The sequence below is a fragment of the Wyeomyia smithii genome, chromosome 3, assembly GCF_029784165.1.
Source record: "Wyeomyia smithii strain HCP4-BCI-WySm-NY-G18 chromosome 3, ASM2978416v1, whole genome shotgun sequence".
Taxonomy (NCBI): Eukaryota; Metazoa; Arthropoda; class Insecta; order Diptera; family Culicidae; genus Wyeomyia; species Wyeomyia smithii.
Genome location: NC_073696.1, coordinates 46,745,756 through 46,770,632, shown reverse-complemented (window position 1 = coordinate 46,770,632; position 24,877 = coordinate 46,745,756). Strand labels below are relative to the sequence as shown.

The 24,877-nt window shown below is 36.9% G+C and overlaps 2 protein-coding genes across 2 annotated transcripts; both read right to left on the bottom strand.

The window, feature by feature from the left end:
• Window positions 1–3,731: 3,731 nt before the first annotated feature.
• Window positions 3,732–4,366, bottom strand: LOC129730302 (endocuticle structural glycoprotein SgAbd-2-like). The gene is made up of 3 exons (XM_055689520.1): window positions 4,286–4,366; window positions 4,029–4,211; window positions 3,732–3,965 (listed from the first exon to the last, which is right to left on the bottom strand). The coding sequence occupies exons 1-3, from the start codon at window positions 4,292–4,294 to the stop codon at window positions 3,789–3,791; spliced, it is 369 nt and encodes a 122-aa protein (XP_055545495.1). The 5' UTR covers window positions 4,295–4,366; the 3' UTR covers window positions 3,732–3,788.
• A 1,939-nt stretch (window positions 4,367–6,305) lies between these two features.
• LOC129727914 (endocuticle structural glycoprotein SgAbd-8-like) lies at window positions 6,306–21,216 on the bottom strand. The gene is made up of 3 exons (XM_055686195.1): window positions 21,024–21,216; window positions 20,766–20,963; window positions 6,306–6,738 (listed from the first exon to the last, which is right to left on the bottom strand). The coding sequence occupies exons 1-3, from the start codon at window positions 21,033–21,035 to the stop codon at window positions 6,544–6,546; spliced, it is 405 nt and encodes a 134-aa protein (XP_055542170.1). The 5' UTR covers window positions 21,036–21,216; the 3' UTR covers window positions 6,306–6,543.
• Between the last annotated feature and the right edge of the window lie 3,661 nt (window positions 21,217–24,877).

Here is a 24,877-nt window from a genome sequence, read left to right as displayed (position 1 = left end):
ACCAAAGTCACTGTGATAATGCCAATAACTTATAAGTAAGACAAAAACAAGAAACATTTTTTTAATCGTAGCTTTAGTGTCTTTTGTGAGAAAATTCGCACATGTTTTTCTATAAAAAGTAATTGTATTGAATTTCATTGTAATCAGATTTTTTGTTTAGAGGTTATGTATCAAAATGTAAAAATCACAAAACATCAATATCTTAGAAAATACACAACTGATTTTAACAAAACTGGTGTCAAATGAACAGGCTATCTCCAGAACCCTTAACTTATAAACTTATAAATTTAATAAACTTATAAATGATTAAACATATGGTTCAAAATTTATGTAAAGAAATGTTTCCCAGAGGCTGTTTAAATTCACTCATTTTTCTCAGAGATGGCTGAACCGATTTTCACAAAATTAGTCTCGAATGAAAGGCCTAGTTGTCCCATAGGTTGCCATTGAATTTCATTGTAATCGGTTATTAACTTTGTCCGTTATTTATAAAAATATCAAATCACGTTATAAAAGCAAAGCATATACCAAAGACTGTTTAAACTCACTCACTTTTCTCAGAAATGGTTAGACTGGTTTTCACGAAATTCAACCAATTCAACCAAGGTGGCCTTATAACACTCTATTAAATTTCATTGTATTCGGATTTATAGTTCATGCACCGTGTTTCAAAATGTGAAAATCACGATATTTCATTATCTCAGAAACTACACAACCAATTTAAATGAAACTGGTGTCAAAAAAGGGGTTGTCTTGAAAATCCTTACCTAATGATTAAACATGTGGTTCAACAGCTTTAAAAAGAAACGTGTTCCGGAGGCTTTGAAACTCACTTATTTTTCATAGAATCAGCTGAATCAATTTTTCCAAAATTATTTATAAAAGATATGCAAAAAAGAAGGAAATCACGTTTTGAAAAGAAACATATTTCAAAGACTGCTTAAGCTCACTCAATTTTTTCAGAATGGTTGGACCGATTTTAACTAAATTAGTCTCTCAAATAAATGATCTAGTTGCGCCCAAAATCCTTTTTAATTACACTGTTATCGGACTTTAACTCTGTCCGTTATGTATCAAATTGTAAAAATCACGAAATTTAATTACCACAGAAACTACACAACCGATCTGAACATAGTAGGATTCAAATGACCAGATAAACTTGTCTTTAAAACCCTTAACCAATGTACTTCATAATGTTTAAACATGTGGTTTAAAAGTTATGCTAAGAAACGTAGCACGGAAACTGTTTAAAACTATAACAACGATCAAAATATGTGGCCTCAACATTTTTCAAATTTGATGTTGTACTATACCCAGATTAGGCAAAATTTGGCCATTTTAGGATGTATTCCGGCAACCAGTGAAGTAGTCAGGGAGACTGCGGGTTCAAGTCCCGTCTGGATGCGGTATATTTTGCCAAATCAAATATTTTCAGTTCGCTTATTTTTCGCTTCCCCGACTGCACATACTGTCTGCCTTTAATGAACTTGAATGTTGACGGGTTAAAGCCGTTGTTGAAGATAGATATTAGTTCAAAAAATTTGGAACTACGGAGCACCTTCCGTTGTTGTGTCGCTCTCGCAGGCATGACTCAGACTGGCGTTGGTCTCGATCACACAGGCCTATAAGAGTTATCAGCGGCAGCTGACTCTCCTGTGTTTGATGAGACATTGCTTTCAGTCGCATTCGCATGAACAACGCCTGCACAGCAGTGTGTGTAGTTAGGGGTGAGCAATAGAATAAGACGGCAGTGAATTCTTCGCGTGATGTATTTGCAACATGTTTATTTCATGGTATTTGGATGTGTAAGTGTTAATGTATGCTCATATATGTGTGAATGTTAGGTTTTGAATGTTCGTTATAGTTGTGCTGTTGGCTACCAGAAATTCGTTATTTAAAGTGAAAAATGAATCCAGCAGAAATTTTCAAGGTGTATTTGTTTTAAATTGGAGTGTTGTGTAATTCTATTTGAACAAATAATAAGTTCGAATGAGAAAGGCTGGGTCTCACCACTAGGTGGATTAATTTGGGTTTTTGAAATGTTTTTGGGACAATATTGAGACAAAAGCCTAATTGCATTTGTGACTCTCGAGCGGGTTGGGTAAGGTAGCATGCACAAATTTTACCATCATTTTCATCTTGGAATGAACAGGTGCTATACGGATACTAGATTCTGATCGTTGTAAAGAAAGAAAAGGCAAAGTACCGTTCGTGCCGTGCCGGGTTTCAATTTCGGACAGATCACGCTATCACCAGTGTGATAGACGAGCGCTCCTGCATTAGAGCTTCACAATGTTTAACACAATTTCTTTTCATCTTTCTTTTAAGCGAATCAACATAAGAACACATCGATCGTACTCCCAAACCTATTGCAGGAAAAACATTGACATGAGACAGGCTGTCTTAATTCTATTTTTACCTCGCGGTCGTGTCTTATAAACAACCTCTCCAACTCTTTAAAACATAGTTGATTCAAGCGTGCACAGTCGTACATCCGTAGAACGGCTTTGCTCTCAAAAGCACCCAATTGCTACTGCCCAGATTGCAACTGAGTTTAGCACATCGAAGTGCTTCAGCATATTTTGCATACAATCATCCGTGTAGGACTGTGTGAGCGTGTACCGCATTCTTGAAGGCAGTGCCGTTCGAGTGATAAACAAAAATGATATATTTTTGCGAGATGTAACCTGTTTTTTATAGTTGTTAACTTTGTTTTTTCATCATCAGTCGACGAAAAGATGTACACTAGTACGGATTTTCTATACCTAATGAAGAAACATCAAGTGTATTTTTAAGATTAAGAACTATTTCAGTTTTAATTACAACTGCTTTAGAAAAGTGAAAATAGGAATACCAATACAACACATAAAATGTTGTTCGACATAGTCACCATTTTTATTATGGAAACTGTAGGTCCCCGTGGTTCTGTGGTTAGCGATGTCGATCGGCTAGCTCTCCCACACGGTTGTGATATCGAGTTCGATTTCCGATCAGGTCAAGGATCTTTTCGAGCTTAAAATTTTCCCGACTAAACTGTGGGGTACGCTGTATCGTTGTACTTATTCTACACCATGCAAAATGTGACAAAAATAATACTGATAACGAATTCTCTCAACTCATATAGTTGATCGAGACCGCTATTAGTCTCACAGGCTAGCGTACGATATTGTTGTTTGTTTGATTGTTGATAATAAGAAATAGGATTTACTGAATCCTACGATAGAAGTAAAGCGTACCTTTAATTCATATCGTTCAATGACAAACATTAACGTTCTCGTTCCCAAATTTTTAAATTGAACGTGCATCCGAGCTCAACCCACTAATCTTGTGAGTTATGACCCGTGCCAGAGTTGCCCGTGGCTACTCTTACCCTTCTGCAGCATCGAATTACGCAATAGCATCGAGTCGATCGTGGTGCATAAGTAGCCGAATACCGGTCAAAGGAAAAAAAAGTATATCTGCATCATATCGCGACTAAGACCGGTTCCACGGGCTGAAGGCGGAGAAGCCTCAAAGTCAAGTTCATAGCCTCGAGCGAGGGCTGCCCTGCTAACGGTTGCTGTTTTGTGCTGAACAATCTGTTTGAATGAAAGCAGAAGTGGTTCTGTTTTTTTGTCAGTGACGTTTTAAAACGATATTGAGTCAAAAGAGTTGAACGAGCAAGAAGTAACGAACCTCTGATTGGCAGTTTTTTGTTTATGCTGTATTTCGAAGCTCAGATTAATCACATAAAGCGACTAGGGAGTTTTTATTTTGTACATAAGCTTAGGTTTGCTAATTAGTTATATTTATTTTCGTTGTGGTTTCTCTGCTAGAATACGAAGCGCTCTAATGATCAGCTCGGGAATTGGTGGAGGAGTGGGCAAATGATCACCTATCGGTTGAAATCCATTTTCATCGGCAATATACTGCAGACTGAATCTTTCACCCTCTGGGGCCGTGAAAGCAAATTGACCCCTAACAACCTGCAGAAATATAAACTTATGCTAGCACAATATATATTTAACCAGAATCAATGCCCTGTTTACCTGAGCTTTTTCTGCGCCTACATCTTTAAGGGCACCTTGTTCCTCGTGAGATATTCCGTTCGATGTTTCATAAGCGTACTGGTATGATCCGTCGACGTTGACCTCAGCATCATGCCGCAATATGGTTGCACTCTTATCAGCACATACAGCGCAAATTAGCGCCAACACCAGCACGCATACAATCTGCAATGAGACCGAAGACAGCATTATTTTACAATTCGGATTCACTTTATTATCACGCTAGGTTTGGCACTCACTTGTTTCATTTCTCTACGAAAGTCTTAATAACGCGAGGAACACAGTTTTCGGGACGTAGAGAGCAGCGTTACTGAAAATTGATTCTCCAAGAATGCACTATTTATATCATCCCTCGGATTGGTAGATGCTTTGTACATGGTAAACCGGCTAGATGAAAACTTATCTCTTCTATCGGTCTGGTTCGTTGACGGATGTATAACTCGTTTTTGTTTCGCTCCCGCTGTAGTGTTTTTCTACCGGTTGTTCTACGCTGTTATCGGCAGTTTTGCCAATGTGTGCGATATGCTGAAATAGTTTGGCACAGAACAAAATATCACTCGATCGACAAATCAGTGAAAATACGGTATTGCCTTGATGTAAACTGAAGAAGCAGTTAGCTGATTTTTTCCAAAACCCGACTACTGGCAGATGGTCCGGTAGTTGAATCGAGTTCGGCCGCGACAAATTTGGAATTTATTAAGTGCTTTGAAATTACACGGCAAACGGTGCGTGAAAGATTCGGAGACAAACAAAACTTCCTATGTGTATTTTGTTGGGCGAACGAATCCTGTTGAATATTCTACGCGAATTAGCATCCAATTCTAACATGTAGCGCAGTTTGTATTGGATAAAATATTGACTGCGACATATATATGTATGCAATATGATATTCTTTTGATAGGGGCGGTGCATGGTGAAATCCTTGCTCTGGAAATATGTTTTTCAAAAAGTTGTTGATTGGAAAGCATCATCGAAAAAAGATGAGTCGACAACAAACATATTTTTATGTGATAGTGGAAAAACCAGTTACGCATTACCGGATCCAGTCAAAAATAAATTGAGACATGCCATGATTTAACCGGCAACCTATGAACACATCCAGTATCTAGAAGAATTTTCCTTAACCCACATTTATTTTTTGTTAGATGTGGTCGGGATTCTGAAAGCACAGAAAAACAGAATATTTTTCATTTGTCTAGAATCTAGAGTCTAGAGTTAAGTCACTAAATCCTAATCTAACAAAAAAAATTCAGAGCATGTAAGTGATACTCCATTTCTTTTCAACGCAAAATAAAAAATGATTCATCTAGGAAAATTCCAAAAATGTCAAAAATTTTAAAAATGCTAATCCAACTGTTAATAAATTGATGACATTTTCGACAAACGTCACTGGGAATTCTGACGAATTCACCGAAAATTAAACTCACACGCACATCTAGACATGATTGTGTTGCTACCATGACCTCAGCCTCTGTTGTCAACACGCGCGTGGTGTGACGCGGATTTGTGTTTTGCTGACGGATTATGCGAGAGTTCTTTCTTGGTTCGACATTTGAATACGGAACAAGTCTGCACCTGTGCACAACAATCTGAAACGCCACGATCTAGCGGCTGCAGTGGGATACTGTAGGGAGCGCTAGAATGTTGATGTAAAAGCTCACCTTGGTTTTGGCATCTTTATTGGTCTGATATTTATTGGGGTGCTTATACTTTCGTTAGCAGAATCACTTGTGGTTTGTTTGTTCTGAGCGGCTTGATAGGATCTCTAGCGCTGATAATGAGCGCGCGGGTGTGGATATAGAGCACCCATTAGACACAGCGGTAGGCCCGATTATAAAATGTTGACAGTATAAGTTTTGTGTGTATATGTTTCATTTAACATTCTATTCTAGCACCGAATGAAAATTATTATAAAGGTCAAACCAATTTTGCTTCGATTTATCAATTCCAGAAGAAATAGCATCTTAATAAAACATCGATAAACAAATTCACAAAGCTGAACTCAACTCCAAGAAGGTCATCTTTGTGTATATTATCACATACGTCCATCGAACCGGTCATAATCCAATTGGTTGCAAGGAGCGTCTTTCGGTATGTACTACATGCAGTTGACATTTACCAGAAGGTTATCCATCCTCAAAACCAGCTACTTGTATGTTCGCCTACTTTCGGTGGTAAGAGCAGCCTGGTGTTGCGCATTTAGTCGGGAATTAGGAGCCTTCACCAAAAGGGCGAAATTTCGCCAACAACATGGTAATGTCATTTTCGATCTGATTTATTGTCATTCGATCTGATTTATTGTCATTCTCACTTTTGCTAAGTCTAAAAAACATCGATTGGTCTGAGAGTTGTAAACCAACCGATTATGGCGGCGAAGGGTGTGAACCCAGTGCCCGAAGTGGTGCAAAAATAAATCGTGACTATGATGGGTGTCACGAGTTGAACACTTCTAAGTGCTTCTGCCATCCGGCAGTTCTCTTCCGATGCGATGATACGGCTAAAACCTTCTCGAGACGTCGTCACTTGGCGGCTGGCTGGCAAGATACTCGAGTGCACGCTGGATCGCCGGTGGAATGGGTGGCGGCGTGGGAAGATGATCACCGATCGGCTGGAAACCGTTCTCATCGGCAATGTACTGCACCCTAATCAGCTGACCATCCGGTGCAGTGTAGGAGTATTCGCCTTGCGCCACCTGAAAGAGGTGAAAGGATTGATTAGCCTGGCTGTTTGAGTTATTAGGGTTAAAAGGCCAATCTGGTTAGACAAATTATGGGTCAAAAATTTCAACATTGTTTCATTTACTATTTATTGGGGAATTTAAAATTCGTGATAATGTTTTCTTGATCAAGATTGACGAGCAAAGGGAAATGTTTGCCTTTCTCCTAGAAAGGTATAGCAATCACTGGAAAAACCGAAGGTATTAAAGTGGTCCCAATGGCCGAATGTCATATACCACTCGACTTCTTCCGACGAACTGAGCATTTTCTGTATGTATGTATGTATGTGTGTATGTGTGTATGTGTGTGTGTGTGTGTTTGTGCAACTTTTTTTTCTTACTCACTTTTCTCAGAGATGGCTGGACCGATTTTCATAAAATTTATTGCAAATGAAAGGTCTAGTTGCACCATAAGTTGCTATTGAATTTCATTGTAATCGGATTTTTAGTTTAGAGGTTATGTATCAAAATGTAAAAACCACGAAACATCAATATCTCAGAAACCACACAACCGATTTCAATAAAACTGGTTTCAAAAGATTGGGCTGTCCCCAGAACCCTTAACTTTTGAATTTCGTTATAATTGAACATATGGTTTAAAAGTTATGTAAAGAAAAGTTATCCTGAGGTTGTTTAAACTCACTCATTTCTCTCAGTGATGGCTGAACCGATTTTCACAAAATTAGTGTCAAATGAAAGGTCTAGTTGCCCCATAGGTTTCTATTGAATTTCATTGCAATCGAATTGTAACTGTATCCGTTGTTCATAAAAATGTGAAATCACATAATGACTTTCTCTTAACGATCACTGGCTAATTAAAAGGTAGAAAAATGATTGAAATGGCCGAATGTCATATACTACTCAACACAGTTCGACGAATCGAGCATTTTCTGTATATATGCATGTGTAGGTGTATATGTTTGTGTGTGGGTGTGTACGTGTGTATGCGGACCTATCTTTCGCACTCACTTTTCTCAGAGATGGTCTGACCGATTGTTTCTATCTTGGTGTCAAATGAAGGGTCTATTTGCCGCTTAGGTTGCTATTGAATTTCATTGTAATCAAACTTTTAGTTTTGGCGCTGCGTCAGAATGTGAAAAACGCTCTTATATCTCAAAAGGTATGAACATAGTTGAATTCAAATAAATGGGCTTTTAAACCCTTAAACAATGAACTTCCTAATGTTTAAACATGTGGTTTGAAAGTTATAGAAAGAAACGAAACCCGCAGACTGTTTAAAACTATAGCTACGATCAAAATATGTGGCCTCAACATCATTTAAACTCAATATTGTACTATTTCAATGTTTGCGGCCTTGCTCGGGATTGAAGTTGAAATTAAAAGTCATTTCTATCATTTCACTTTTTGCCTTTGTCCTAGAAAGGTATAGCAATCACTGCAAAAGCTTAAGGTATAAAAGTGCTCAAAAGGGCCGAATGTCGTATACCACTCGACTCAGTTCGACGAGCTGAGCATTTTCTGCATGTGTGTGTGTAACGGTCTCCCAACCTCACTCGATTTTCTCAGAGATGGCTTAATCGATTTCAATGAAATCAATTGCAAATGAAAGGTCTAGTTGCCCTATAAAACCCTATTCAATTTCATTGTAATCGAATTTCTAGTTTAGAGGTTATGTATCAAAATGCAAAAATCACGAAACATCAATATCTCAGAAACTACACAACCGATTTGAACAAAATTGGTTTCAAATGAACGGTCTACCTGAAAACCCTCAACTTTTGAATTTTATGAAGATTGAATATATGGTTCAGAAGTTACAGAAAGAAACGTGTTTTGAAGACTACTTAATCTCACTCATGGTTCTCAGAGATGGCTGGACCGATTTTCATAAAATCAGTGTCATATGGAAAGTCTTGTTGCCCCATAAGACCCTAATGATTTTTTTTTGCGAACGGATTATTACTTTTCCTGTTATGTTTAGAAATGTGAAATCCAGCTATGAAAAGAAACATATTCTGATGACTACTTAAGCTCACTCACTTTTCTCAGAGATGGTTGACCCGATTTCCACAGAATTAGTATCAAATGAAAGGTCTAGCTGCCTCATAACACCCTGTTGAATTTTGCTGTAATCGGAATGTAACTTCGTCTGTAATGTATCGAAATGTGAAAATCACTAAACTTCATTGTCTTAGAAACTACACAACAGATTTGAACAATATTGATATCGAATGAACGGGATAGTTAAGGGTTAACTGATGAATTATGATTGAACACGTGGTTTCAAAGTTTGGCTCCCACATACGTTCCCTTTTCATTTGATTGTAATCAAACTTAAGCAACCGTTATGTTTTATTTTTGTAAAAAACGAAAGTCTATTATCTCAAGTATTACACGACTTATTTGAACATGACTAGTGTCATACAAACGAGTCATCTCTCAAACTTACAAATAACAAACTTCATAAAAATTTGATATACTGTTCAAAAGTTTTGTAAAAAAGAGATAATAATATAGCAGTTAGCTGCACTAACACTATAGCTACTTTGATCAATATATATGGCCTCAACATGATTTAAATGTGGTATCGTACTATTTGAACGTTCCCGGTATCGCTCGTGATTAAATTGTTCGAAATTAAGAGCCACTTCTTATATTTCGCTATTTCTGAAGCACTAACATCACGTCAAATTTCATATTTTATACCTTAATTACAACATCAATATTTTAGAACCCAAAGAGTAAATATACCTTTTTGGATTTAAGCATTCATGTAAATCTATTTTTACAAATAATAAGTTTGAATGAGAAAGGCTGAGTCTGACCGCTAGGTGGATTAATATAGGTTTTTCTGGAACGAATACATCATTTCTTTGAAGAAAGTATAGTCCTGTCAAATGATTATTTGAGATTTCACCACTCAGAAAAATAAGCAAAACTCAGTTCATGTGGCGAATTATTTCTAGTCGCACCAAAAATGGGAAAAACATGCTCTGACTTCGCACAACCAATGCGTGATACGCATAATGCAAAAGTTGTACATGGAATACATTGACAGAGATCAAAATCAGAATATGTATCATATACACAAAAATCGTAATGTCTCGGTAAACTTCGGCTTCGGGCGAACGATCAGTTTCGAGGTGCTCAAAAAACCGTTCTTTACTTTCGCGAGCCGGTGTGTATCAACGACTCGTGCATCCCTAAAAATCGTCAGCAACCGAAACAGCCAATAGCGAGCCTTGTTGCCGCGAAAGTTATTGACGCTGGTGCCAGTAACGCAGAGCCGAATGCATGTGAATGAAACCAGAGTCATAATTGAATGCAAAACGTTTTGGACTAATCTCATGTTTTTGTTTATTGTCAATGATTGAATGATGTTTTCAAATGACCTGATTCATGAAAGTGAATCGATCAGACAATAATTTCTTCAATGGAGTCAGTACCCAACTTATCAGTTTTGATTGCTGGTTGCACTGTTTTAACGATGCCAACCTTCTGAACATCGGCTGATGTTTTATAAGTGTAGTGGTTTGGAGCTGCGCAATACATTCAAAATACGCTAGAGCATCAAATGCGTTATGCCCATCGCACATGCGTTGTACTGGTTTCAATTTTAATCAGTAAATGCGCTAATTTCGCTCATAAATGATCTGGTTACGCACACTGCAACTTTTGCGTGTTGAGTGTCCAAACACTTTTGCACGACAGTGTATTATAATCTGGGGTGGCATTGCGCAGCTCGATTCGAACGATTTTCGCTATTTTCGAGTAGGTCACATGCTGCCAGTTATGCTTTAAGCTTAAAAGGAGCTGTCATTGTCAATTGTCCTGCGGCTCATCTAACCCGCAAAGTAGAAAAAAAAAAAACGAAAAACGAAATATAACGCCCCCCAGCGATCATTTAGTTTTGTTCGAGTTGCTCGAAACGAATTGCGCAATGTCACCCCTGCATTCATTAATCACAGATTTCGTAACATTGTTAGTGTGCATAACTATTTTAGGGCTAGTGCCCAAAGCAGAATACGTGAAAAACATAGGTAAAACATCATGTATTCAGTTTTCTTTTTATCAACTGAGCCTTTGCGAACCAGAGTGGTCTATGTGCCATCGAGCAAATTGTTCAGGAGAAGCAATTTTCGAAAAATCTCTGAATAAAATTCTGTTCAACGGATTCTTTCAAACAAAATGTTCTTATATAAAGGTTATGAAGTTGTTTAACATTGGGATACATAAAATTAACAGTTTCTTTGCGAAATCGGTGATTTTATCTTACCAATGTACATAGACCACTCTGACTTCATATATATATATATATATATATATATATATATATATATATATATATATATATATATATATATATATATATATATATATATATATATATATATATATATATATTCACTGGAATCCTCGAATCGTTTCGGAACAGAGTGGTCTATGTACACACACCTGGTAGAAGACAAAGAAAATGACGGTAACTCGTATAAAATGGCTAGTGTCACAGGTTATATGGTACATATAGCATGTCACATGTAAGATGTCACGTGTAACATTACATGTAACACAAAATGTTACATATTACATAATATTTTACATGTTACATTTTTCGTGTTACATTACGTGTAACATGTTACATATTACGTGTGACATGTACAGAACAAACGACATGTTACTTATCACATGTAATTTGCTACATGTTACGTGTTACATGATAGTATTACACCGATTTATGTACATAGACCACTCTGTTCCGAAACAGAATGGCCATTCTGTTTCGGACTCAATCTCAACACGATATAAATCACCTTCAAAGTTTGATTTTTTGAAATATTTTTGATCTCCCAAGTACAGTTTTTTGTGTAGATGCGAAATATGCAAAAAACTCATTTTCGAAAAAAATGGTCTTTAGACCACTCTGGTTCGCAACGGCTCAACTGTAGGTGACTATCGCAGTAAGCATGGAGATCTGGCACGGGATTTGATGTCTTGTTTTTGTTACCGGGTTTTTATTTTATCGATAGTCGTGAACCTACAGAGTTTTGTGAGTTTTTCGCTACCTGTGTAGTAATTTTAGGTGTTCATAGGTCTAATTGCTAGTTTCGCACCTGTAAGTTAGATAAAGAAAGTTGAGACCATTATCGGAATTCTTCATCGGCAAATACCAGGTTGGTTTTTGACAGGGGTGTTCCACGACAGATCAAATGTTCATCCTGCGACAGATCCTCGATAAGTTCCGAGAGTATTATTTTCAGACTCATCACTTGTTCGAAGATTTAAAGGCGGCATACGATTCAGTGAAAAGAAACGAGCTGTAGCAGATTATGTTGGAGCACGGTTTCTCGACGTAACTAATTAAGCTATGTTGCATGACGCTGGAGGAATCGAAAAAATGAATACCGATAGCTGTAGAGAAATCGCTTTCGTAACGTTAGATGCACCCTCATGAGGTGCACTCTCTATCTTTCTATGCAACATCATCCTTTAAGGTGTAATACAAAGAACAAACGTACAAAGAAACGGTACGATCATCATAAAATTTCACATCCTCTAAGGTTTTGCGAACGACATTGCATCGGTATCGACCGCATGCTGTCATAGTGTAAGCAATACAGCATGACAGGCTTCTGTGGGCTAGACACGTATCCAGAATGCCTGAAGAGAGAGTCGCTAAAGCTATCTTCAGCAGAGAATCAAAAAGAGGCCGTCGTCCGGTGAACGGTCCATCGGTCAACAAAGCAAAGTAAAGTTAGCAAGAAAGTTAGATAAAACTGGAATTGCTTACATTTATTTTATAATGCCTATCTCATTTGTCTAACTAGACTTTTTAACAACATTAGAACATGACAGGGAGATATTTTGAACATAGGAACATCCGAATTTTTGCTAGAAGATTGATATACACACGTTGATTTTAAAAAAGAAATTCGGAATAATTCGTTTTTGAAGCGCTTTCAACCAGAATGATTTAAGAATAACAAAAAAATCAATTTGAATAAAACTTTGCACAACATTTTCCGCGGAAGAAGAGATTTTTATGCTCAAGAAAAATTTCCGAAAAGAGCGTTTTCGCGCATGCATTTTATCCAAGCGGTTCAGTAATCTTTGCTTTTTACCTGTATTTTAACGCGGTTGTTCTTGCGTCGATTTCGGAATTTACGATTTTCTGTAACCAAATTCGAGTCGACACAGTTTCTTGCGTGGCTTTCGAAATTTACTCGTATTCTTTACGCTCATTTCTTACGCGGCATGTTTCAATGGTTTTTTATTCTCAAAATGTGTTGTTGGAGTGTTGGATGAGTTTTTTAATCCAATTACCGATGCTTCATTTTTTCGACTGTTTTGTTCGCGGAGCGTTTTTGAGAAGCAAACTATCACTCTTCTCTTTTTTTCTATCCCTTTTTTCTGTCTTTCTCTCTCTCTCTCTTTTACTCTCTTATTTCTCTCCCTTTTTCTATCTCATTTTCTCTCCTTTTCTCTTTCTATCTCTTCCGATCTCTCCTTATTCTTTCTTTTTGTTTTGTCTGCCTTTTTCTCTGAAACATTTTCTCTCAGCTCTCTCTTGTTCCTTCTCTCCTTGTTAGCTCGGCCTTGCTAGCTCGGCGTCAGTAAAGCTTTCCCATGAGCAGACGTAGAAGTGACGAATTTGCTCTGCAGCCTTTGGACGCACTTCTATCTTTGCTAGGGGTTCCAATATTTACAGGAATGTTTAAAAAGCTATGATCTTAAATTTTTTGCAAATTTGAGCTCTAGGGAAAACCTTTGTTGACCAGTGTAATATTCAATAGCAAACTACTGAGTTATGAAATCTTGCTAATGAGACCAATAGTAGTCACATTGGTTCAGATATTTACGAAAACCTTTCATTTGATAATCACCCATACAAAAAGAGAAACAGATGGAGGAAGAAATACAGAACGTTAAAAAACAAAGCAACAGAGATACAGAGAAAAAAGTGTGTGTGTGAGGGAGAGAAAGAGAGAGTGAGAGAGAGGAAGAAAAAGTGTGTGTGTGTGTGAGGGAGAGAAAGAGAAAGAGAAAGAGAAAGAGAAAGAGAAAGAGAAAGAGAAAGAGAAAGAGAAAGAGAAAGAGAAAGAGAAAGAGAAAGAGAAAGAGAAAGAGAAAGAGAAAGAGAAAGCGAAAGAGAAAGAGAAAGAGAAAGAGAAAGAGAAAGAGAAAGAGAAAGAGAAAGAGAAAGAGAAAGAGAAAGAGAAAGAGAAAGAGAAAGAGAAAGAGAAAGAGAAAGAGAGAAAGAGAGAATGAGAGCAAGAGGGAGGAAAAAAAGGAATGGAATATGGAAAGATACAGGTAGATAAAGAGGAAAAGAGAAAGGAAGAGAAAGAGAGGGAAAATGGAAAAGATAGAGGAAGAGGAAGAGAGAAAGAGATAAGAGTAAAGAAGGAGAAGTAATGGAAGAGAGAAAGAAAGAGCGACAAAGAGAAAAGGAGAGAGGAAGAAAGAAAAAGAGAGGGAAATAAAAAGAGAAAAACGGAGATGAAGAGAGAGAGAGAAAGAGAGAAAAACGGGAGAAAGAGTGAAAAGAGAAAGAGAGTAAGAGAGTAAGAGAGAAAAACAGGAAAAGAGAAAAAAGGGAAACAGAGGGAAACCCAGGAAAAGAGAGAAAAAAAGAGAGAAAGCGAAAAGAAGAGTAAGTGAGTAATTGAGTGAGTGAGTGAATGGTGTGAGGGATAGAGGCAACGGTGGAAGGAAATGATATAAAAAAGGAAAATTTAAAGAAGAAAAATAGAGAGAGAATGAGGGAAAAAAAAGAAGAAGTATTGGCCTTTTGATTGGGAGGTTTCAATAATGACTAAAAAGTGAAATGTTCCATGTGAAAATGGTGCTAATATTTTGTTTGAAAAAACTGTCAAAAAATTGTGCTTAACTCTCTTTTTTATATTTTGTTACGAATAACGAACTGGTAAACACCGGCTTTGCCCTAGAGCTCAACCTGAAAAAATATGAAAGATTATAACTTTTTAACCATTCCTGTGAATTTTAGTGCTTAGTGAAGATAACTTTTTCAAAGACTTAAATGAGTTTTCCTTAGTCTATAGGGGCACCAAAAATTCACAGAAATTGTTAGAAAGCTATAATCTTTTTGGGGCAACGATTTTGAGCTTAGGGCAACATTTTTTCGCTCTTGTCGACCAGTGGAAACCAATGTTTTTCTTCCATTTTTTATAAAAATGAAAGCCGCCCAAATGCAGAAAATTGTAGTTTGATTATTGAAGCTATTGTACTATTAAAAAATTTCAAGCCTTGTTGAAACGCCGATTCCGACCTCTTGTTGATCGCTTAATGCTTGCTCTCCCTAACACGGTCGACAGGATATTATATCCAGTTATTCGAGGATGTCCGATTTGGGCTATATAAGAGCCTGATTCTGTTCAAACCAATCATTTTACTAATGGATGGTGGGAAGAACGGTTACCGGTAACGGCAGCGGTATATTCGATCGCTGTTGCAAAAGGAGGATTTACTGGAAACTGGGTCGACAAGCAACAAGCAGTGCTGCAGCAGGCGACAATTTCAATTATCTCACTACCTTCCATTGCGGACGGACCAGCAGAGTAAACGGCTCCTTCCACAACGCTAGTTTTATTCAGATCTTCCTTCTGTGTGGTAAACACTAGAGATGGTCGGGTACGGGTATTTTTACCCGATACCCGTACCCGACCCGTACCCGACGGGTTCGGGTTGGGTTTCGGGCAACGCCAAAAAATATTTTTCGGGTTCGGGTCGGGTACGGGTAATTTAAAAACCAAGGCTTCGGGTTCGGGTCGGGTACGGGTTTGAAAAATTCTCAACTCGTCGGGTACGGGTCGGGTACGGGTAACTCGATCTCCGTGCATTATGAGAATTTAATTATTAACTTGCCAAGCCTCGGTGTTTTAGCATAGTTTTGGTCTCGGAGGGAGAAACGGATACGAGCTGTGGGAGTGTCAAATGAACCAGAATGAGCTGTCAATTTGAACCAGTAGAAAAAAAAGCATCTTTTAGTAGCAGATATTGTAATAACTTGAAAGTATTGTCTTACTTGAAAAAATATTCAACGCAAGCACTTTTTGTATTTAGTGTGATTATACAAAATATTTTGGTTTATTTTTACGTGAAATAATAAATTTCATAAACTTTCAGTAATAATCCTGCCAGCGCATTTCGGTTATTGAACTTGAGCTTTCTGGATTTACGGTTGAAGCCGGCTTTCTTTTGAAATTTGAGAAATTGCTTAACCAACTTTTGTTTTATGAAGCGACGCTTTTGTAATTATTACACGGGTATCAAAAAAAAAAAAATAAAAAAAAAATCGTTTGGTAACAATTTCGAACTATACACTTCATCACGTTTGAATGTTGAATGAATCTTTCAAAAAAATTCTATTGAATTTTTATTAATCTCTCGAAAACAAAATAAAAATTTCAACAGTTCATATGAATCATACGTATGCATACAAAATAAATAATTGAAACCCCTGATCAATTTTATTATGAGGTAACTAACAGGAAAAATGGAGCCCGAATTCTCCGTACACAGTTATGAATAGATATTTCGCTGCGTTATAAAATGGTCAAATTTTTCTACAACAGACGAGCGGACGTACTCAGTGACAGATGCTACGCTGGATTCTAGGTGAACCAATACATCGCCTGGAACTCTGGGTTCATTAACATTCGTTCGCATGAACACTCAGTTCTAGCCTTACTCTGGCCATCATCTCGAGAAACCACATATGACAATTAGTGCATGAAATGTGCGAGGTAACCAGGTATTTAAAAAAAAAAAAAAAAAAAAAATCCCTCCTAAACGGGTCGGGTACGGGTCGGGTAACGGCAATTTCAGGGCATTTTCCTTTCGGGTACGGATCGGGTACGGGTAGCTGAAAAAAAAATTTTTCGGGTTCGAGTCGGGTACGGGTATTTTAAACAAACCTGACTTCGGGTTCGGGTCGGGTACGGGTTTGAAAATTCTCGATGAGCCGGGTACGGGTCGGGTACGGGTCGGGTACGGGTAACAAATTTCCCATACCCGACCATCTCTAGTAAACACCGTCACAGGCACATACCCAGTTTTGTAAAATTTAAAGCCCACCGTCCGATGACCACATGTTTTCAGTAGTAAAAATGAGTTTTCCACAACTAAGTACTACAGTAATCGTGAGTTTACTATCAAGAAATGCTATTGAAAAGCTTTACTGTTTACTCCCAGGAACAGTATGCGTCTTAGTAAGGAAATACAATATAGCGAATAACGAACAAACTGTCACAAAATTGGCATGTCGTCATTTTCGTTCAAAACTCGAACGCCTCATAATTCATAATTTCGAGAAAAACGAGTTTGTAAATTTAAAGCTTTTCATTATCATGAAGCCTATTTAGGTCGATCGGTCGAAAGTCCTAATAATGACTTTCAAAGTCGCGTAGAAAGTAAACAATGGAACATGCAATATGTAGATTAGAATTGAATTTCTATACACGCGAAAAAATAATATCCTTTTGTAGCACTGCGGATAAAATTTAGTTTCACCGTTATCCGCAATGGCGAGCAGCTTTCTCTTTTTGCAGATTGCCATTTGCATGAAGTGGGGGATGATTCCCGTTCTGTTGTTATTTCGGTAGCGTTAGTTAAAGAGTTGAAGATTAAATTTCAGAACAATTTTTGATTCCAGCATTCGAACATTAACGGTTATTAACAATCAAGTAATTATTCATCATTAGCTTGGTATTACAAAGGTACATAGCCCAAATTTTTTCTTATGGGTAAAGTTTGACATAATTTGGTTTATTTAAACTCATTTCAGATAATAATATTTCAATTTTAAATCATAAAGCTTTGAGCAATCGATTTGCTAATTGCATCCGTTTTTGAGTTATTTGAGAGCAAAGTCTTGGTGCTACATTCCGGTTCGAAACTTGTTTATTAATCACATACTTAGCAGCCAACTGTTTATGGACAGAAATATTGCGGGGCTAGTGCTACAATCCCGACCAGAAGAGGATAACTAAAAAATACAAAATCCTATCAACATAAGATACAAATAACATATTTTGATACGATTTTGTATTTCTTCATATGATTTGATAACAAAATTGAATTTGAATGAGTTATAACAACAAATCCTGAAATAAAGTTGTTCTGGAACAATTCTTACAAATTTTTTGTGTCTATCAAAACCTGTTATTTGTAACAATGGTTATACTGTTTTATATCATATTTTGTTAGAAATCTGTAACAAATTTTGGAATGGATTTGATACTAGTAGAATCATTTCTGTTATTTCAACACGCAACGGGATCACATTAAAAATAATTGAATGATTTTTTCCATAACAAAATAACAGCAACTGTAACATTTTTGTTTTGTCTTTCTGATCGAGATCCTCCTGACACAAACAGTCTCTCCCGAGATGTAAATCGAGCCTACGATGGCTGGTTGTTGTGCCATCATAGTACCTCGAGCCTAACTAAAGGGGAGGTAATTTAAAAAATGGTTTGAAAAAATGTTTAATAGATTTTTTTATGAAAATACGGCTTTTTTGTAAAATGAATTCACTCTTTGACAGCAAAAAGAATGAATGATTAATTTTAAAGTTGTCTTTGTAAAAGTGAACGTAGATTTTTCATATAAAGTTTCAGAGAGAATCTCACTCTCTCCTTTTAATTCAACCATGGCTTTTTTAGTCGACCTACTGATACCTGAAGTATTTGTCGTGTATAAATACTAACTAGAAGGCATTTATATCAGTATACACAGATGGAGAGTTTGTATTGACAAACTGTATTTCAAAGAAATGGAGAGCAAAAATATGTCTCGCACAACAATTATAAAAAAAATCGCAGTTGAATTCAGAAAACAAAAAGTTATTTTAAACTTATATTCCTAATTGTTTCATCAAAATGTTCATAAAATCCTATTTAATCTAATCTTATAGAAAGACGCAAGGCACTTGCGCTATTTTGTGGTTCTAATTTACTTCGACAAGTTACGAGTTAAAAAAAAGTTACCTTATAAAAAGGAATTATTTTAAAAAAAATTGATATCAATATTTACAGTAAAATAATCGCAGAAACGCAGTAAGATTTTAAACAAACAAGAATTGGTTCAGAAAGTTACAGGTTACAGTCATTATCAAAAATCGAAAAGAAAATAACAATAAATTTGAATAAAAAAATATGTTGCATTCCAGATATAAGCTTTTATTGCCAATAATCATATGACCAGTATCAAAAAATGATTTATCATGCATCGCTTCTTTCAATATTTACATATCGAAAAGCCTGACACCAAAATTTAGAATAAACCAGGGAGAGATAATATGATTATTGTGAAGCAACAAGAATGCTAAGGGTCACAAAATTAGAACCAATCTGCAATTAATTGAGCTGACTAAAGCAAGCGTTACAACAAATTGGAATATTTCACTCACTAATTAGTATATCTCTTGAAAAATTATCGAGTTATGTCGTATAAAATTGTTATTACTAGTTTTGATGAGATTAGTATAAATCATTTGCCATCAGTGTGCCTTCGGCAGATGAACACGCCCTATTCGTTTGTTTTTGTTGAAAATATTGAAATGTTAAGCTAATAATTTATAACTCGTTCGGTACACATGTTTCCGGAAGCTCAAATTCCAAAAATAATATTGCGAGCTGCGATGCGCAGAATACGGGCAAAAAGCACGTTACGCACCCGTTGATAAATTCTATAATTTTAAGTGTCATCTAGAAAATATGTCAATCTTGACCTTTAAAGAACCGCTTGTTCGTCGAAACTCGTTCCACATCTATCCATTCTTGTTTTGATGTTGCGCGCCGTCTTCAGTGTGTTCATGGGTCACCCGGCGCTCATCGATTAATAACAGTCACATTTTCACGCATCTTTCGAGGTATTTTTTTCACCAATTCAGAATATAGTCACTACCCAGCCCATCTCCGTGGCCGGATCCCGAAGAGTGGGAAGGCAGAGCGGAGGTGAATTGTCCGCCGAGGCTAAAGATTAAATAAACATTTCTTTTGCAATCGATCCGCTGTGATCGGATAGCTTGTGGTTGTTACCGGTGTAAACGCGACATTACCTACCGGTTGGCCTTTTTGGACCTCTGTAATATTCTTGGCTGCTATCGAGTCAACCGCCGCCGTCTCGGGCCAGGCGTAATCGACCCGTTGCGAATGAGTATGGTTCATAATTCATCTCGCGCATCTTTTGCAGGCGGCTTTGGTTGCGAAACTTGAGCAAGTATCTGTAACCACACGAGCCGTTGCGATGATCTTTTGTGCGATACAGCGTTTGGATATATTTTCTCCTCTAACCCAATGATTCAAGCTCGGCGTTAAGTGTTTATAAATGACAATTGCTCAGCTTGACAATCGAATCATCCTTCCATGATGTTTGAGTTAGGTAAGCGGTAAAGAGGATGGAATTCAAACTTAATGTAAACACCCACATGTGGACGGACCATGCTTGAACGCCCTTTGGCCTGCCGTAATATAGGTGAAGGTGATCTTTATCTAGACAGATAACTCGCTTGACCTTTTCAGGGGGTTCAAATGATGACTTTTGAACAAGACAGATGGCAATCAGTATGGCTCATCGTTGTACCTGTTTTGATGCACAAGTCGTTCGTATTACTGGAGGTCTCTGACGGTGCTACTTGTTTTAATTTTAAAAACTTCTATAGCGGTATAAAATGAAATTGAAATATGCAGTAAAACATTTAGCATGGTTAAAAGTTTTGTGTATTTTGGATTAAAACAAATAAAAAATCTTGAATAATATTTTACTCTTACGAGGATTGTATTGTTATTATTTAGTTTATTTAATTTACTGATTGCTCATTGTTCAAAGTAAATTTGTTTTTCACGAACAAAAAAAAAAAACTTTTATCAGATTCCGTTTGATTCATTATTTGAAATTTTGTTAAAATCGTGGTTCCTCTAGCAATTCGAATTCGGTTCAAATTGAATTGATAGAAAATACAAATTTTGCTCACCAATGATTATAATAATAGACTGCAACGTTTCAAATTAAAAGCATACCTGCGCTTCCTGTTGAGTACCAGGATTTTTGAGAAAACCTTGTTCTTCTGCTTTTATTCCATTACCAGTTTCATAGCTCCACCGGTATGTACCATCGGGATTCACTTCTTGCTCCAGCCGGATGATAGGTATTGGTTCCGTAACGGGACCTTGTGGCACACCAAGTACACACATTATGAATAATGCACTAAGAATGATCTGCGGGTTACGGAACTCACTAGTATTATTATACTAACATAAAAAAAACTCATAACTTACTGCGGCCTTCATGATGCAAGAGTTTACGACTAATTATCACTTATTTCGCTGATGAGTTTTGTCTAGAATCGAGAAACACTAAAACTACCTAGCCACTAGAAGCAATGCAAGCCGTTGGTGATGTTTATATATATATATGGCAATTCGCGCACCCTGTACTACATACTAAACCGGTGGCAGACTGGACCAGTATGAGGATTCACTGCAACGAACGGTCCATCTTTGTACCAGATAACCCCTCCCCAAGTTCAGTTAACGCTATAAAAATGTTTATGTGTACACTTACCTGCTTTTCTCCTTGCTTGCTAGCATCGCGTGCGCACGAGCCGGGCTTACCACGGGTGAGAACGCTGGCGCATGCAATCGCTAACCAAGCTTCTCCATGCGAACAGCAGCGAACGGTTCTCGCGATTTAGTAATGACCTACGCTTACTCCGCCGGCGCTGAAGTCCTTTGACTATCACCGTTTTCCTGTACGGATTTTGGAAGTGGAACCAAAACGTGCGCGAGTATGGCAGAGGTGGGCTACTTTGAGTGAGGATGACATTTCATGCGGTACGGCAGCCATGATTCATGATATACTGTTATGAATCTTCAGGTGCGGGCACGGGGTTGCTAAGAGTGGTCTGTGCAATGCAGTGGCGTCAAAAGTTAAGAGGGGCATTTCTAGGATCCGTCGTTCCCCTTCAGTATCATTTTTGTTTCGGAGAAGTGTGCAAATTACCAGAAGAGAAAAATCAGCTACGCCACTGCTGTCATCACTGCGAAAAGTTTGTTGAAGGTGCTGCAAAATGCAAATTGAATTAATGCTAGATGTTGTCTGCAAACTCCAAACCATTCAAATTAATCTTGATGTACTGCATTAGATTTTAATAAGAGAATAATGCAATTGTCTTGCTTTACCAGTAGTAGGTAGAACTGATATTTGCTTTAATATGTTGTTGAAGTGATCATTAAATTTGTATCATGATCGGAACAAAAATGTGTTATGATTGGAACATTTATTTTATTTTAGATCGAATTGAATTCTAGTTTTTAGGTAAATAATTCAATTGTCTGAACCTAATCTTCATTCTTAATCTAATCTTAACATTCAAAATGGGCACTTTCAAGGAAAAAATCAAAGCTGTTCCGATCATGATACAAAACAGGCCTTTGAATTCCACTGATAGTAATAGCTTCAGCTTTAAAGAAAATATTTTGCATGAGAAGTCTTCCGACATGAAATTTAGATGTTATAGGAGCATTTTACTCAAAAAATACTGTTTTCTTTTCGAGTATTTGATTCCATTATCACTGCATGATAGTAATCGTATTAGGAATAACTTCTAGTTGAATAGTGGAGCAATCTCGCATATAGAAAATTGTTTCGATTATGGTACATTGTCGGACTGTTGATGGACATGATACAAAAGCCTATTTGAAATATGAGCAGCAGGCAATATAATCAATTTGCAGTTGTGTCGTTGTTGGTAAACAAAAACACGTTTGTGAAGGGGGGTTTTTCAACGATACGGATACCATAAAGCTTTTTACGTTATTTACGGTGATTAAAAGTGTTTGTATCTTAACGCATGCTGTTGTAAGTAAGAACTTTAAGTAGGTAAGCATATATAAAAGTTGGTTTTTATGACTTTCTATTTTCTATACAGTAGGTTTCAATGAATTCTTGGTGTGGTTAAGATAATTTCATGAGAAAAAGACTCGAAACTTATTAAAACGATAAATTGCAAACCAATATACATGTTTGTAAGAATGTTCGATGATTTTCAATAATTGTTATGAATTTCTCTGATTTTTTGTCAGATTACTTTGAAAGGAAATTTCCACTCTCAAATGCTAAAAATAATTCCACGAACTTTAAAAGATTTTTGAGCTGGTGATGAATTTGGTTGTCTAAGTTCTAAGTCAATCTAAGAAGTTTTTGGAAAGAATTTGAAGTAATTTCTGTATTGGTTTCAGTGGATTTTAGGATGTAGGTATTGTTATTTTTAGCTTCCACAGTCTCTAAAAGTGCCTAAAAAAGTTTATTTATGTTCAAAAAACTACATGAGAACAACATATATTTCCGATATTAATAAATTCAAAACACTTGAACACTTGAATTACAGAAACTTTTTCTTATGAAACACACATAAGTTCATAGTTAAGTAAATATGAAAGCTACGGAAATGAATTAAAACTGGAACCAGTGTTTTGAAGAAGGCTTTTTATTTTTCAATTTTCGACCTAAAGTTTTGATTGCATTTCCTTGAATGATGAATTTTCCGTCATTTGTTTGTTTACCGCCTTATGAAATATACTGGTATCAGTATATTTCACCTGCTAGCACGAAGGCATAAGAATTTCTAAAGCTTGCCTGAACAAGAGTAACAATCAAACGTAATGAGCGCGTATGGGAAACCCGCCTTCACCTTCCATATGTGAACTTTTATTGGCGAACTTGAGAAATAAACTCAAAGAAATAGATTCCTTACTAGAGCATTGGCGGAGGTACGTGAACGATACAGCTTTTGCCAGAGGTAGATAGCAGAGAAGAATTTAAAAAGTTCTTTCTACTTTTTTGGATGAATGCAAGCTTTTTGCAGTGTTGATTCTAATCACACAACTTATGACCATAAATAGGCAAATGCTTTTTCCAGGAGGTCTCACTATGAAATAATTTGTATGCATTCAACAACTTATTTTGAGCTCTTTTTTGTGAAATCTGTGTTTCTTTGTTAGTTGTAGCTTATATACAATTTTGGTTATTTTTTTGACGTAGGACTACGTCTACGTATGTTGCGAATGTAACAAAATGTGTCCTTTGAAAATGCAGATTTTATTAGAAGAAAACCGTACAAAAGGCACCCTTTTAATTATGAATTTCTTTCCTTTTCCTATGTACACCCAGCTTTCCTGCAGTTCTCATCAGAGCCCCGAAATCTCACATTCAATGCCTGGAATACACCTTAAGTGAAGCTAAGTGTGCACTCACTCTCACCGTTTGCAGTGATACTGAATCGAATCTAGTTAACCTTACCGCAAATTAAACGTTTTACTGATTCGGCTGGTTTGATCAGAGACTTCAGTCAAGCAAGCGAAGAGTAGTTGATATTTGAACGAACGAGAGATTCACTCCGCTATCGGCACGGTAAAAGGTTTTTGTCAAAGCATGCTGTATGAGGGATAGAATAGAATGAAAAAGGTGAAAATATTGTACCCTGAATGCTCCTCCTATTATTCACCTTTACACAGTTCTGTCACTTTTTCCGAACTCTGGTTCTCATACAAAAAATTGCGCCATTTATATAAGCCTTTATGGTCAAGGGTTGTCGTGTACTTCTGGCCGATTGTTTGTGCGCGTTTTTATCTCCACGTAATTTCTTCGTTTGAAGTGTGTTTTGCGAGAAAATAAATGGTGAAATCAACTAAAATTACTAGTGATGGTGTTCCAAATAACAGAACTATCGGAATATGCAACCTTAGGCGGATTTCGTGCGAGATCAGTGCTATCATTTGTTAGATTTTTTCTATTTGAGTTGCTTGCGTTGACATTTTTTTCCCTTGTAGGAGCCTATGACCACTGCTACCATTAGTTAGATATATTGTGGTGTACTCCGCGTTACTTTCTATGCACTGTCAGTTCGTTCCATCACTATGGGTATCAGTGATAGCCGCCCCCAGACATTGCATTTCCTTTTTTTCATGCGTTGACATACTATATGCCTAATCAATTGTTTTTTGACATGTAGGTGGTGCTGCATTGTTTTGCTTTGATTACCGACGTATAGAGGTAGATTTATACAGATCTGTTTTGTTTTTGCGGTTGAGGATAGAGGGAAAACGAACTAATTATTTACTAAAATGTTTTG

Excerpts from the sequence above, each read along its gene's own strand:
- LOC129730302 (XM_055689520.1), bottom strand. Across the intron at positions 3,966-4,028 it reads TAGGCGCAGAAAAAGCTCAG|GTTGTTAGGGGTCAATTTGC; the intron begins GTAAACAGGGCA and ends ATATTTCTGCAG.
- LOC129727914 (XM_055686195.1), bottom strand. Across the intron at positions 6,739-20,765 it reads GTACTCAACAGGAAGCGCAG|GTGGCGCAAGGCGAATACTC; the intron begins GTATGCTTTTAA and ends CACCTCTTTCAG.